Source organism: Drosophila biarmipes, chromosome 2L (genome assembly GCF_025231255.1).
Source record: "Drosophila biarmipes strain raj3 chromosome 2L, RU_DBia_V1.1, whole genome shotgun sequence".
NCBI classification, from domain to species: domain Eukaryota; kingdom Metazoa; phylum Arthropoda; class Insecta; order Diptera; family Drosophilidae; genus Drosophila; species Drosophila biarmipes.
In genome coordinates, this window is record NC_066612.1 from 12,267,647 (window position 1) to 12,281,703 (window position 14,057).

At 39.7% G+C, this 14,057-nt stretch overlaps 1 protein-coding gene across 1 annotated transcript; it reads right to left on the minus strand.

Annotated features, from left to right (window-relative positions):
* Positions 1–7,491: 7,491 nt before the first annotated feature.
* On the minus strand, positions 7,492–9,566 carry LOC108032478 (odorant receptor 30a). The gene is made up of 7 exons (XM_017106300.3): positions 9,010–9,566; positions 8,820–8,958; positions 8,497–8,767; positions 8,338–8,437; positions 8,179–8,280; positions 8,013–8,120; positions 7,492–7,950 (listed from the first exon to the last, which is right to left on the minus strand). Exons 1-7 carry the CDS (start codon positions 9,319–9,321, stop codon positions 7,849–7,851), a joined length of 1,134 nt encoding a protein of 377 aa, XP_016961789.1. The 5' UTR covers positions 9,322–9,566; the 3' UTR covers positions 7,492–7,848.
* Between the last annotated feature and the right edge of the window lie 4,491 nt (positions 9,567–14,057).

Below are 14,057 nucleotides of genomic sequence, written 5' to 3' on the forward strand. Positions count from 1 at the left end.
GCCAGGAGTGCTCAGAGGAAAAGCTACTGGTACACGGCTAAACGTCAGTCATTGTTGTTTGTTGTTGTCGCTTACTTTTGGTGGGAAAAGCGGAAAACCTAAAGGACGGCGCAGAGAAGCCTTTGAGAAAGTCTACGTTGCCAGACCTGACTGCATTGGGATTTAACGAAGCAAATCAAAAGAAGTAAACAGAAGGATTGAAATAATAAAAATAATTGAACATTAAATACACTTTCGGTGAGTGGAAATAGGTATTATAGAGTACATTTTAGTGTAATGATTAATCAGTAGTTAGCAGACAGTATATTTTTAAGCAAAGAATATTAAGAAATAAGATAAAAATATGTACTATATTCTAAACTATCTAAATATTTAAAAGAACCAACACAGTGCCCAAAACTACTGAAGGTAGTTCATAAAAAGTTAATGGTTATACTTAAAACTAAGTTTTTAAAATTAATTAAATATTTAGAAAAATAAGTGTCAGTGCTCGGTTGCCAAATAAAATAAATTAAAATAAAAAAGAAATGGGAAATTAGCATTAGATATTTTAAATGAAAATAAAAATATTTATATAGCTCAGAATCACTTGGAGTCTCTTATCTTTAAAAAGAGTGTTTTAGAAGGGGAGAAGCTGTTTTGCCATCTTAAGAAAATCCTTTCCAGCTCGTTTTTATTTTTGCCTTCTCTTCCTCTTCATAAGCAGGCCTGCAGCCATCATTCAAAGGCCTCAGCCCCATTTGGCGTTAATTAGTTTGGCAAGGCTGCGGGCGTGTGACTTTCACCAATCATTTACAACAGCAGCACCCCCTTTTCTTCCCTCTCCTTGCTCCTTGGAAAATCCAGCGATTTTTTCCTAGCAGCCAAAACAATTTTCATTAACAGTCAGTCGCCGTCATCGACAGTTGCTGACATGCCTTTCCCCTCAAGCCACTTCTGACCTTCTTTCTCTCCAACCCCAAGCCGATCCCCTTTTCGTGTCGCTTCTCTGATTACACATTTTAACGCCATTTTTGGCGCAACTTTTCTCTTCTGACTTGGCCGTTAAACCCTTTAGGCCACAGAAGGGGAAAAAAAGTTTTCTCCTCGGTTGGGCGAACAGAAAATGAAAAGAATCTCAATGAAGGGTTAACAAGGAAAATTTGATTTATTTGATGAGTTTCTCTGTTTGCCAGAGAAGACGCATTTAATGAGCATGAAAATTAACTTGCTAAAGGTTGCGAGAGATTGTTGGTAATGGCCAAAACAGAATCTAGAAAGACTTGGCTGGAAAAACTTTGAAACTATAATTAATCAGGAAAGGTTTAATGAGTGGTAAAATGTAATTGGAAATTGTTCAACATTCAATTAAAGGAAGGGGGAAATCATTGTAAAGTTCTTTTATGATCTAGTATTTCTATAAATTCAATAAAAGTGAAGCTGCTTAGGATAATCTGAACAAAAAATTTTATTTTCTGTAGCAGCTTGTTCTCCCCCATTTTCCATTTATTTGTTTTATTTTATTTGTCGATTGACAACAGAAAACTTTCTTTATTTCCGGTTTATCGTTGGATCACTGGCATTGCTTATGTATGTCACATTATTGCCTTATCCAATCCATGCCAGCCTAGACAAAGGACATTTCAGAGCTGGCAATGGAATTTCAATGCACTCCCCATTATCCGCCCATCCTTCAGGGGCAGTCTCTAATAAACAAGCGAAACATTTTCCTCCCACTTTTTCTCTAAATTCAATAAAAAGCCAAGACAGCAAAGGGAAACTTTTCAGTGTCGCAACAAAGCCGCTGATTATCCAAGTAGCTTCTGGGATATCCTCCAGGACATCCCCCTGCTCCTTCGCAGGATAGGGGCGTGCCAAGTAAGCAAGTGACATGAATAATTCCCAAGTCGCTTGGGCAAACATATCCATAGCGGAACCCTTATTGTAATCACATTTGGCCAAACTCAAATGGAAGTTGTAAATTCAATTAGATTTAATTTACGCAACTTTGCTGCGAACCCAAAGCGAAAGGGAGTGGAAGAGTGCCAAGTTCCCCTTGAAATGCCAGGAACTTCAGACCGAAACTTTTACTCACTCAGGTTGGCGGGCATAATTAACTAAGAATGCGCAGTCTTAAAGTTTTCGTAAACTTTAACAAGTGCGTTGCAGCGTCAAATGTCAAGTTAGTACCTGACATTAAATGTGCAAAAATTGCAAAACTTTTCTCATATAAAAAGCGTATTAAATCACTTTTATGGCAACATTTCTTGGTTTTCAGCTTAGAGGGGGGAGGCACCGACTTTTTTCCACCTGTTTACATTGTTCTCTAGGCAGTTCCCCTTGCTCGTTTTTTATGCCCAGCTCATTCCCAGTTTATGCGCCATTTGGCGAGGCTCGTTTACTGTCGTCTAGGCCTTACTTGGCTCACGGTGCGTATGAGTGATATTTTTATGATCAGCGAATCTAGAGTTATAGTTCATTTAGGGAATTATGAGTGAAGATGTTTATGAGTACTTCTGCAGCATATTTGCAGTTAAATTACTGTCATCTAAGAAGTATAAACTAATGCAGACCTACATTATCACTGTTAAGAAGGTTTTTACATAGTTCTTATATTTATGATAATTGTGTACTGAATCTAAATAGGGGCATATTATCTCGGTTTAGTAAAACTCCTTACTTTAGTTTATATATTCGAAGTAGAAATCCAATTTATTTTAGAAGATTCTTAGCAAAAAAGGAAGTATCTACAAAGCATGTTGACGACCTTAGGTCAGTTGCCTCCACACAAAACCATTAAGCTCGATAGGAAGGGGTTTTGCAGTATTTCTCGTTTGGCCATTGTAAATCAAGTCATCTTTGCATATATATATATATGAACTTTATATAGACACCGTGTACATGGCAACTGAATTATCATAAGCAGTCACGTCAAGTGTTTGGCAACTGCTGCAGTGAAATTTCCACAGAGAGTGCAAAGTAATCGGAATGCAAAATAGTTCGCCAGCAGCAGCTGCGACCGAAAAAGTGAACTTGACATTTGACATGTGACAGCGACTGTGACAGCCAGACAAATAAAATGTAAACAAAACAAAGGCCAAAGTACTGAAATCGAAACAAAAGCAACGGAAAGCAGCCACCAGCAGTTGACAGCATCATAATTTGGCCAAAAGTTTCCCCAACTATTCCAATCAGACATGCAAATAAGAATGGAAAATGTTAACTAACAGCCAGCTAACATGGTGATGAGGGACTGTACCTGGGCTGGCCCCAGTCAAGGTTAAATTAGCTAATTGCCTGAATGTGGCGTGACTAAATGAGCTGGCAAATGTCAGCATGCCAAAGTGGTTGAAAATATTTATGACACATCAGATAAGAGCGGGCATAAACTGGGCGCTACTTAAAGTCTTTAGCGCAAAGACTTAAAGTTGTGCTGACGAAAATGTGTGAACATTACAACTGGGCCTTTCCTTTCCCCCAATATAATATTTAAATTAGAATTGAAATGTTAAAAAGGCAGAGAGGCTGGCAAGCGGCAGCAGGCTCATTGACCATGACGGTGATAATCTACCCCGGAGACTAAACAGGCCCAAATGGAGTAGACTCAAAAAAAGGCAATGGAAAAAGACAGCGGCAAAATGCAAAACGACAGGCCACAACAAAGTGACAAAACCGCCAGACAAGCAGCTCCAGAGGAAAACAACCAACATTTCGTTGGGAAACCATAGCGTCGATAGAAAGAATTGCATAATAGATAAATGGCTTGATTTTAAAATAAAGGATGGAGTGACCACAATGTAATCTAATTCGAATAACTCAAAGTAATCGAATGCAACTATAATAAAATTGACAAATGAAAGAAGAACGATGAAAGAAATGTTAAGTAAAAGCAGTTTCCTTGACAAAGGAGTTATCCCCAAGGCATGATTAGCAATCGGAGTTGGTTAGTCCAGACAATAAGTAGGGCAAGTATAATAAGAAAATAAGTATTTATTCGTTATATTGAAATCTGTTTTGAAACAAATTGGGCATGCATAGCTTTAATGGGTTGCTCACAAATATTTATAGTCTATGTTATAAGTAGATTGGCAGACAGAATAGAAGTTTCTGTAAAGCTTAAACAAAGTCCCTGACAACAACTGAAAATCCGATTAAAATGTGTAATCGCAGTAGAATTTCACACATCAGACAACCATTATCACCCTGAAATATTTCTAACTTCGTTTAAGGGACATAGCAGCATTTATTTTGCTACCAGTTTTTCCTCTTAGGTGACACAATCCAGGAACTGTGAGACTCCCACTTTGTTTCTGCCAGAATTTGAAAGGCTTTCAGACTGCAATTCGCCAGCAGCCAAAATGACACTGGACAAACAAGGAAACGTTGAGCGGGAGGCGACTGCCCCAAAAATCCTGGCCAAAAACGGAGGCAATTCCTGCAATGGCACTGGTCACGCACTCTCGTTTGGCATTCATAAATCGCTTACCGAACTGAAATCTTAATCAGATTTGTGCAGCAATTTTGATGGCATTCGGCAGATCCTGCCGACCTGTCCGGAACGTAAATAGCAATTTGCCAGACAGGCAAACGAGCAAAGAGCCGCCTGTGCTCTTGGCCAGAATTAGGCGCGCTTTATCGGAGAATTGGCAACTTTGATTCAGATTGGCAGGTTGTTTCGGTCGGGTCTTCGAAGCCAATGGCATAAATGCCGGCAATTTCTACGGACAAACTAATTTCATTAGCCAGGCAAATACACAAAAGGCAAACGCCGCCGCGTAACCGACGTCCAGCTGTTTAGTCAGTTAATTAAATTTGATTTGGCCACACACAAAAGCCACTTCGGCCTCAATTATGCAAGAAGTACTATATTGCAGGTTGCGCTTTTAGTTTCAATTAGCCTTGCAATGCAACTGAAATTGCGCTTAATTATTCAGAGCATGCACTAATGGAAAACTTCAGTCATCAGACAATTCACTGGCTTAGATATCACTTCCATCCGGGTCAAGGCAACTAATGGGGAGAGAAAGCTTTCCTGGTAGCCAAGGATTGATATATACAGAGGTTAATATCGTGTTAAAAATAATACGTATTTTAATGTACACAATTACCATTTTAAGTGTCCAAAAGAATGCAGTAAGAAAAGGTAAAAAAATTAATTGTACTTTAGTTTTTACTGTTGCATACTTTTAGACACCTAAAGACTACATATAAAGGAGATTTCAGGGTTTTTTCCAAGTGTAGGTATATAAAAATGTCTTGAGCTTTAAAATTAAGTTTTCGGTAGCACAACTTTCCACTTAACTCAAGTCTATGCTGCACATACTTCGTTAGTCCCCATTATTCGCCCTTACCATTAAACTTTTTGTCACTGCAGGCAAACATCATAAAACCCTTGAAAGGTTTTTATTTACCACCCCCAGAAAAAAACATAAAACACTTGACCGCTTGACCTAAATTTCCCAGCCAGAGCAGGATCAACGACACTCGTCGACTGTCCCTTTTGGCCCGGTCAAAAGTCAAATGTCAACAAAATAAGCGGAGGCGAACACAAGAAATATTTTAAAAATTCCAACACGTAGGCAATTTCTGGATGATGCGCATAAAACAAGCTTTGAGTGCGAGGGGCGAGAACTATGAAAGAAAATTCACGATTGAGGGTGGCTGAATTCGATGGAGAAGGGTTATTTCTGAGTCGCCTCATTAGGCACTGGTAGCAGTCATGATTTCCACTCAAGTAATCTTCTCACACAACTTTGCCCGAGGCGAGAATTGACGAAAATTGATTTGAGCCCTGATAAATTTGGAATGCCTAGAGGGCTGTTTCAACTGCCACCTGCCTGGAAATTAAAGATTGCCGAACTGTGTTACAGTGCTGACTATATTTGGCCAATGTTGGATAAGAAAAGGAGCATTTATGAAAGCAGGCATATATCTTGAGATCTGAAAAAATCATTCTCAAAAAGTATGCTGTGAAATAAAGTGTATCACCAACTTTCCTTTCCTTCTTTCTTTCCTTTCCTTCCATTAAAATATATCGTAGCATACTTTTGGACTTTTTTCTCTAAAGACGATTTTAAGCTAATAAAGATTTTGACTTTAAAGCTAAATTTTATTTTATTTTTGGAGCACATTATTTTTGGGTTTTAGGTTTTTGACACACACATTTTTGTAATCTTTAGCTGTCACCACTGTTGCACTTCGATTTTCGCTGTTAGTGTTGATAAGCCCCATGCTCGCACGTACAGCATTTTAGCACACTATTTGGGATGCGGGATGCCGGGAATATCCGCCCTAGAAATGTGTCAATTTGGCGTCGAAGACATTGACGGAGCAACAACATGTTTACATTAGCAATAAAACAGGCACAGTACCATCTGAAATTCAAGATGAGCCAGCTGCCCCATGGGGAGAAAGTCAGGGAAGGGAGGTCCTTAGGTTTTCGCCAGCCTCACGTACTCGAGGATGGTATAGCCGGGGGAAGTCTCGGCTGATCTCTTCCTTCTCCCCAGACCAGCCAGACAATAACTATAATTGTCGCATCAGCATTTTTTCAGGCCTCCGCCTCAGACTCAGAGCCAAAAAGTATGCAGTAAAACGCGGCAGTCATGATTCCGGAGTCCGGGAAGGAGGTAAATTCCATTAAACCAACGACTCAGACACAGACGCAGACAATGCCGGAAGGCTCGTCAAGTGATCCCATTTGTAGGTCTGCCGCCGACTTCTGCTCCCTGACTTCGGTTGGCCCCTGGATCTGTGAGGGGCATGTAAAAAATTCCTAAATTAAAGTCAATTCGAAGACGAGTCTGCGTCGAAATCAGATGTTGATGATGGCTGGTTACGGAAAGGGGCCAAAGTCTTGGGGCTGTGGGGAATGTTAATGCTGATTAGGATAATGTGAGTAATGTATGGGGCTCTTATTTTCAAGTCATGACATCAAAGAGGAAAATAAGGAATTGACGAAACAAAGAATACAGAAAAAATACGTTTAATTATAAGGATTTTTTAACGTTTGCTTGAATATATTTAAATGTAATTATAAAATAAATAAAATGTCTAAAATAATGCAACAAAATATTTTAAGCTCAGAAGCAATCTATTAACATGTTGAATATGAAAATAGAACAATGCATTATATGAAGCGGATTAAATTTCTTTTAAAATCTGGGGACACACAACCTAAGTTATTTTGTGTTAATTTCCCAGCAAATTGAATCGATACCTTATGTGTACCTTACTTCAAGAATGCCATTTCCTTTTTAGAAAATGAAGCAATAAAAGCTTTCTCCCCAACTCCCCTATACGTTGACCTCTTTGGGAATAAACAACCGAGTTTCCAATTTCCAGCATTAATTAACAATTTGGCTCACTTGGCACTCCGAGCGGGAATTTGTAAGCAATTTCCCAGACAATAGAGGTGGCTTCCTTTCTTGGTCCTGGAATCCCTGTATCAGTTGGCGGCAGACTGGACAACGTTTATTTTACGAGAACATTTTAATCTAATTTAGCACACTTTAGATTTATATTTGCTTAAATAGAAGTTATCTGAATGGCACGTGCCGGGCATAACAAAGAGCCAACAGCCTGGTGGTCAACTGCCAGTGGAAGATGTGGCCAAAAGGGCAACAAAGGAGCCACAGAAGCAATTTTATTATAGTTTATTTCGTTGGTCCGCTCCTTTGGAATATTTGGTAGACGTGTTGCACTTGCCTCGAATGCATTTGCAACAATCCAATTGCATTACACTTCCCCCCACTGCACACAATATCCTTAGTGGAGGACATTTGCTGCTTAAATGCAATCAATTGTGGCAATTCTTCGTCCCTCCAAGGCTGCCAAAGGATGTGGGATAACCTTGTAAGCGAATGTTCCTTAGCCGTAAACGCGGCGCAAAAGGGTGAAGAACGAGTAAATGGCATTCAGCAGGGACTGCAACATTTTCAGGTTCATGGGATAGGTTCCACCCACCAGGATCTGAAGGGGAAATAATGGTTAACGTCCGGGACATAAACGTGCAACTGTCTATAAGACCTCACCGCCAAAGGCTTTTGTGAACGCATTATGAGAAACTTCAAAGTCTTTTGTGTGTCCACATCAAAGTCCATCCAATTGCTCTCATAGGCAGCGATGGCAATGTCGAAGCTCTGGAGGGGAGTTAAGTACACAAAAAATATAAAAGGAATATGAAGAGAAAATTCTTACTTGAAAATATAGCTCATTGGCCACGTAGTAGAGAACCACACTGTTGGCAAATATCATAACCATATATGCGATAACTATGACTGTTTGGGCGATGGTTTGAGCCTGTTAGAGATGTTAGTAACTTATAGTAATTATTATTAGTTAATTTAGATCACTTACAATCAGCAGCGAGAAAAGAAGAACACATAGCATGGCCCCAAAGCATAGGAACTCCACCAAATGCAGATGGGTATTCAAGGCATTCATGGAGTCCACTAGTCTGTATTTGAAATATAAATACGATTTTGAACTCTCATTACGTGAATTTCTAGAACTTACCCTGCCAGTTTCAATTGATATTTTATGCACCATATAATTTCCCCACGAACTTGATAGTCTTTCAGTTTTTCTAGGCTTCTTAACTTATGTTGCAGTACTTGACACATGAGTATGGCAAAAAGGGTAAAGGTCACTACCATGTTTGTATAGGGAATGTACATGCAACATCCCATAGGGGCCATAATTCCTTGGATAACAAAGAAGATCTCATAGTAGGGAGAGACGTATTTGTACTCGTCAATAGTGGGTAAATACATGCCATATGGTAAAACTGTTATGAAGGAAAATTAGATAGAATAAAATAAGAAAACAGCTCCACTCACCTCTCTCTGAACCAAAAATGGGATAGGTAACGAAGCCAATGCAAGTGCAACAACCCATGAGTAAATTAATCCGTCCTATAAAAACTGACTGGCGGGTGGTCTTCTCTACCAAATTAGTTATAAAGGGATCTTCTGATTCCTAGAAAGCATAGATCATATAAAACTCATTTTATAATTAATAGTATCTCACCAACAGCTCTATATAGCACTTTTTCACCATATCAATAAATCTTTCATAACTAAATCGTTGCACGCACAACAATACACCCCTAACCACTGTGTTGGTGAACAAAACAGCCAAATATACATTCCGGATGATGAAATCCAAGGGTTCGGTGCTCAGATAAATATCCACATACTGAGTACAGTTGATGACTACATAAGGAGTCATGGCCACATACCGGCGCCAATTGTGAACGAAGAGATATGACCAGAACTTCATGAGCTTAAGAGTGTTCCCGAAGATGGGCATTTCCACGGTATCCATCGATTTCAATTTCATCCTGCCGGTGACAATATCCACAGAGGTGTGAATTATGCAGCCAGTGCCGTCTTCGTTTTATAGGTATCCCCGTGATTAGGGGTGGGATTGGTTTGACGTGTCGTGATGTCATCATAATTAGCACTTAATTAATGGGTTGACGTTGTGATTGTGGGCGGGCAAATGTGTTAATTAGCCTGCTAAAGGCTGTTATTAGAGGTGTAAAGGATACAACCGGATTTCAAGGCTGAAGCTCTTAAAGCACATTTTAGATATTCCGACACTACAAGACTTTAAATTTGTTATACTCAGAGGCCGTTTGAGCTAGACTAACTTTAAGAGGCTTACTTTATTAATGGATCCTTCGACTACTTAACTTCGTTTAACCAGAGGAGCAACCTCAACATCTTCATTTTTCATGGCCGACCCTCAGTAGTCCGATAAAAAATCTTAATCGCTGGCAATTTGTCTGATGCCCAGCTGAAGGAACCCAAAGAAATCCCCAAAAACCTCAAGCAAACAAAAGGCGTTCAGAAAGCAACCTTTTCCATTAGAACCCAAGGAGGGTCGACTATCCCACTACACATGTTCGAGAGTCCCAATCTGTGTGCCAATTACAAGTTGCAGACCCTCGCCCTCTTTGAACTTTGAACTCCCTTTAATATTTATGGCCACACAAACAGAGAACTGAATCATTTGTCATTAAATTGCGATTGGAGCAAAGGAATTTCTTTTATTTCCAAGATAGGGATTCTTAATTAAGTTGCAATTGGAAATATGTTTGTGTGGACAAAGCTGGGAAAGTAAGTTATCAATCAAACAAGTTATTAAGGAAAGAAGGAAAGGCGAACCTTAATTACATTCTAACTTGGTTGAGAGAGATAAATTGCGTATACGCCCTGTTTATCCTCGAGTTTCGCCGTCACTTTGGCTTTATATCAAGGTGTTACTTACGCTTGATTTGCTTTATGATGCATGTGACCACCTCTCCCCTCGTTTTTCCGTCTGGCAGCTGTCTTAATATGAAACTTAGTTAGTCGGGGCTCGGAAAAGTGCACTGCGAAAAGTTTCCGGGGCTAAAGAGAGATTTTTCACTCGATGGCGCAACGTATTTGGCAGTTAGCTTTTACGTCGGCCAATTAAAATTATAATTGGCTGAACGTGGCCATTAACAGAGGCAACTATAAAAGGCATAAAGACAATGTCTGAAAATTTCTTTTACTTGCTCGTGAAAATATCTTAATATTATCCGATATGCTTTAAGTGCTGCCCGAAAAAGGAAAAAAGACTGGAATTCGAGGAAAACAAGCTGCAGGGCGCACCTTTTTGCGAAAGCGGAAACTAACAAGCAAAAAGAGCGAAACAGTTGAACTTGCAGCTCCTGTGTCTTGTATCTTGTATCTACGTCGGGGAAGCACTTAACACGCGTTATGAGGAGCTGCCGTCGGGGCTTGGGAAAATGCAACGAGCTTGCAACTTTTCCTAGCTGCTAAGTAGGAAAATCGCTCCCAGACAGAGCCACAAAAAAACCAAAAAGGGAGGGGAAACTACGTGTCATATGACAAGTGAAATGTGCGCAAAATTACTTGTTTAGTTGCGGTTAAGACGCCTCAGAATTTCTTGGGTTGCCTGTGTGTATGCTGGCCAGACCAACTACAGATATTTGCATTTCTTGTGGTTTGCTTTATGAATTGCGCCAAGATAAACATTTGCCTCGGTTGCCACGGTTGCCGCAAAAGTTTTTGGACAGGACTAAATTAGAGGCGACGATGAACAGGAGAATTTAATAAATGGAAATGCGCTTTTATTAAATTCTTAGTCAAGCCATTTCTATGCCTTTCACGTGGCCGTGGTGGTAAAGCCACCCTCGAGGCAGGGCAAGAGGAAAGTTTGTGCCACTTTTCTTTTCTTGGCATTGTTTGTTGCCACTTTTTCCCCCATACATACCTCAGGGGATGTCATTTGGAGGCGGCAAGTGTAAAAATTAAGCAGCCGGGAGGCGAGAAATTGAGTGAGATAAAATTACACTGAGAACGAGAGGGTGGTGGTAGCTAAAAGTAATTGTCAAGTATGCTAAGAGGCGTGCCTTGGCAGCCTCAAGAGATGCGTTTCCTTTTTGCTTTTGGCCTACAAGATACAAAGGAAGCGGCAGTGAGCGGAAAATGTGGAACAAGGTTGATTCAGTTTTCCACGTGGGTAATTAGTCTAAGTTCTCTCCTCAAAAGTGGCTTAAACAGCATTCAAGTCTTATCTATGCTCTTAGTCGTTTGGCTTTTCATACAACGTTTTCATTGAATTTGCTCAGCCTTTTTCAAAATATCCTGCTGCTGACGAAACTTTTTCAATCTAAAATTATCAAAGCAAACATCAAAGTTGATACAGCAGCAAGAAGCGTCAACAAATTAGCAAAATTGGGAGAAAACAGAAATGGAAAACGGGGAAAAACTGTCAACATGAAAGGGAGACCAGGAAAACTTTTACAAGCCATAGTACAACAAATATTTTCACACCTCATGAGTGGAATTTAAATTTCCACCGCGCAGAACTTGCCTGTCGTCGGGCGACAGTGTGTGTTTGTTTGTTACTCATACGCCTGTCTGTAAAATTTCATATCAATTTCGTTGGGATTAAGTTATATTTTAGTGCTCGGCAAAGGTGTTTATAGCAAGTTGAGTGTGTGCTTTTCCTGCTGAGATTTTGAGCACGTGCTAGTCCTCAAGGCTTTCGCACTTTGTGTGTTTTCGTTTTTTTAAGCAGAGTGGAAATTTTTACCCAAACCAAAATATTGATAGAGCCTCAAGGGTTTGCGATAGACAAGGAAAACACATTTGCTTCATGATTTGCTGTGTGTGAAAATAGGGGGAAGATCGTGGGAAAAACGTAAAGGCTAAAGGATTTATTTTTAACTTTTACGAAATGTATTTATTCAAATATTTAAGGAGATTGAGGATTAAGTTTAACTTTTCTATATTTGTGCAATTTCTAAATGGAAAAATCAAAGTTTATTTATTTTCAAGAAGGTCTAAATCATTCTTCCGACCCATTTCATCTTACTTGCAGATTTACCACCCTCTATGTCGTACCCTGCCTTTGCTGCATTGTCATTTCATCATTTTGCTTAATTGAATGAGTTCTGTGACTGAAAATACACACATGTGAGTGCGTACTTACGGAAAGCTCCACGGGCTCATGGACTTACAAATCATAAAAGTCATGACCCGGACAGTTCATAAAAAATTCGGCCCAGGGCAGCAATTGCCATACAAACAGGCGCATTACGGTGTAGTGTTGGGGCTCTGGATCCCAGTCTCCCCAATTCCGAACCCAAATCCCGATTCACAGCATGACCGGCATATAATTCAAACACGTACCAATACAGTGCCGGAGAGCTCTGGGCCGGGCAAAACGATTTGGCCAACGGTAATCAGGCAATTTCATATGAATAAGTAAGCAGGCAATGCCGCCTGAGTGTATGCAATAAATTTCGTTGTATTACGAATGCGACGCCGGCGCTCCTTATGAAAATTTTAAAAGCCGCCAAACTATGCACCCGACTGTGATTGCTTCCATCCTGCCGTCCCGATTTACCAGCACTCTCCCCTTTTTTACCACCCGCAGCCACTACAAGCCAGAGCAACAACAGGAAAATAGAAATTTATTACTCCGAAACGTGCAGGAGGAGGCCCAGTCAAGGTGTTTATTACTTATTTAGAGCGGCAGTGCCTCCGAAACTCCCAGGGAGCGGAACAAGGCCACTGCTTCCGAGATAAGAGAAATACCTGGAAGTAATACAATATATTGGGGGAAACAATACCCTAGGCTCGGGGTAGAGTTCCACCGGTTTTATTCAAATTAATATATACTCGTAATTAAAAATTGTTTTGATAACTTTTATTGAATTTTGCTTATCTACATTTAAGCTAATCACCCCGGAAGATAAATATTTTTAATTAAAGCACTTTCTAAATTATACCAATTTTCTGTATATACTTACAGTTTCTTTATAATTATTTTCTATTTTTTATTTTTTCTGGAGTGGTAAGTTAAACTTAAGGCATTGACCTCTTCAATCAATAAAGGTTTAAGAACCATAAACGGAAAATCGTTATAAATATGTGATTTATAAATTATACAATTTTTAAATTCAGTTGTATATTCTTAGCTTTTATATTTTTTATTTTTTGACTATTTAAGTTAAATTTATATTGTTTTATATATATATATTTTTCCATAATTTTGTTAATTTTATGAATTTTAAATATATCAGCTAATATATTTAGACTTTATATATTGGAATTTTAGGTAAGTTAATCCTTTTTTTTACCATTATGTATAAGTTAGTCGATAGAGCGCTGTCAAACACCATGCCACAGCAGAGATACTTTGGTAGCCCAGGTAACTCCAGTTCGTTCCCCTCACAGCGGGCGGGACTTGAGCTACTTGGCGGGGAACCCCAAGTGGAGAACGTGCCTGAGGCTTTGGCGCCTTCAAGTGGCAATCGAGGACCTGCTCGTAGACTTGAATATTGGAACGAATGGGGGAGCGATCGTGAGGCGGCGACCTGCTGCCACTAAACATTTTAATTAGAAAATTTTGCACAGCCAGTTGAGCCGACCACAAATCCAATTACCAAGTAATTATGCATTTAATTTGGCACAGCGGTGAGATGGCGGAGCAGACTCTCCATGGGCAGTCATTAATGCAGATGGCTGGCCATCAAATCAGCTCAACTCGACACCCAAAAGCCACGCCCACAT

Excerpts from the sequence above, each read along its gene's own strand:
- LOC108032478 (XM_017106300.3), bottom strand. The coding sequence starts at position 9,321 with ATGAAATTGAAATCGATGGATACCGTGGAAATGCCCATCTTCGGGAAC. Across the intron at positions 8,959-9,009 it reads AGTGCTATATAGAGCTGTTG|GAATCAGAAGATCCCTTTAT; the intron begins GTGAGATACTAT and ends TATGCTTTCTAG. Across the intron at positions 8,768-8,819 it reads CATTTTTGGTTCAGAGAGAG|TTTTACCATATGGCATGTAT; the intron begins GTGAGTGGAGCT and ends CCTTCATAACAG.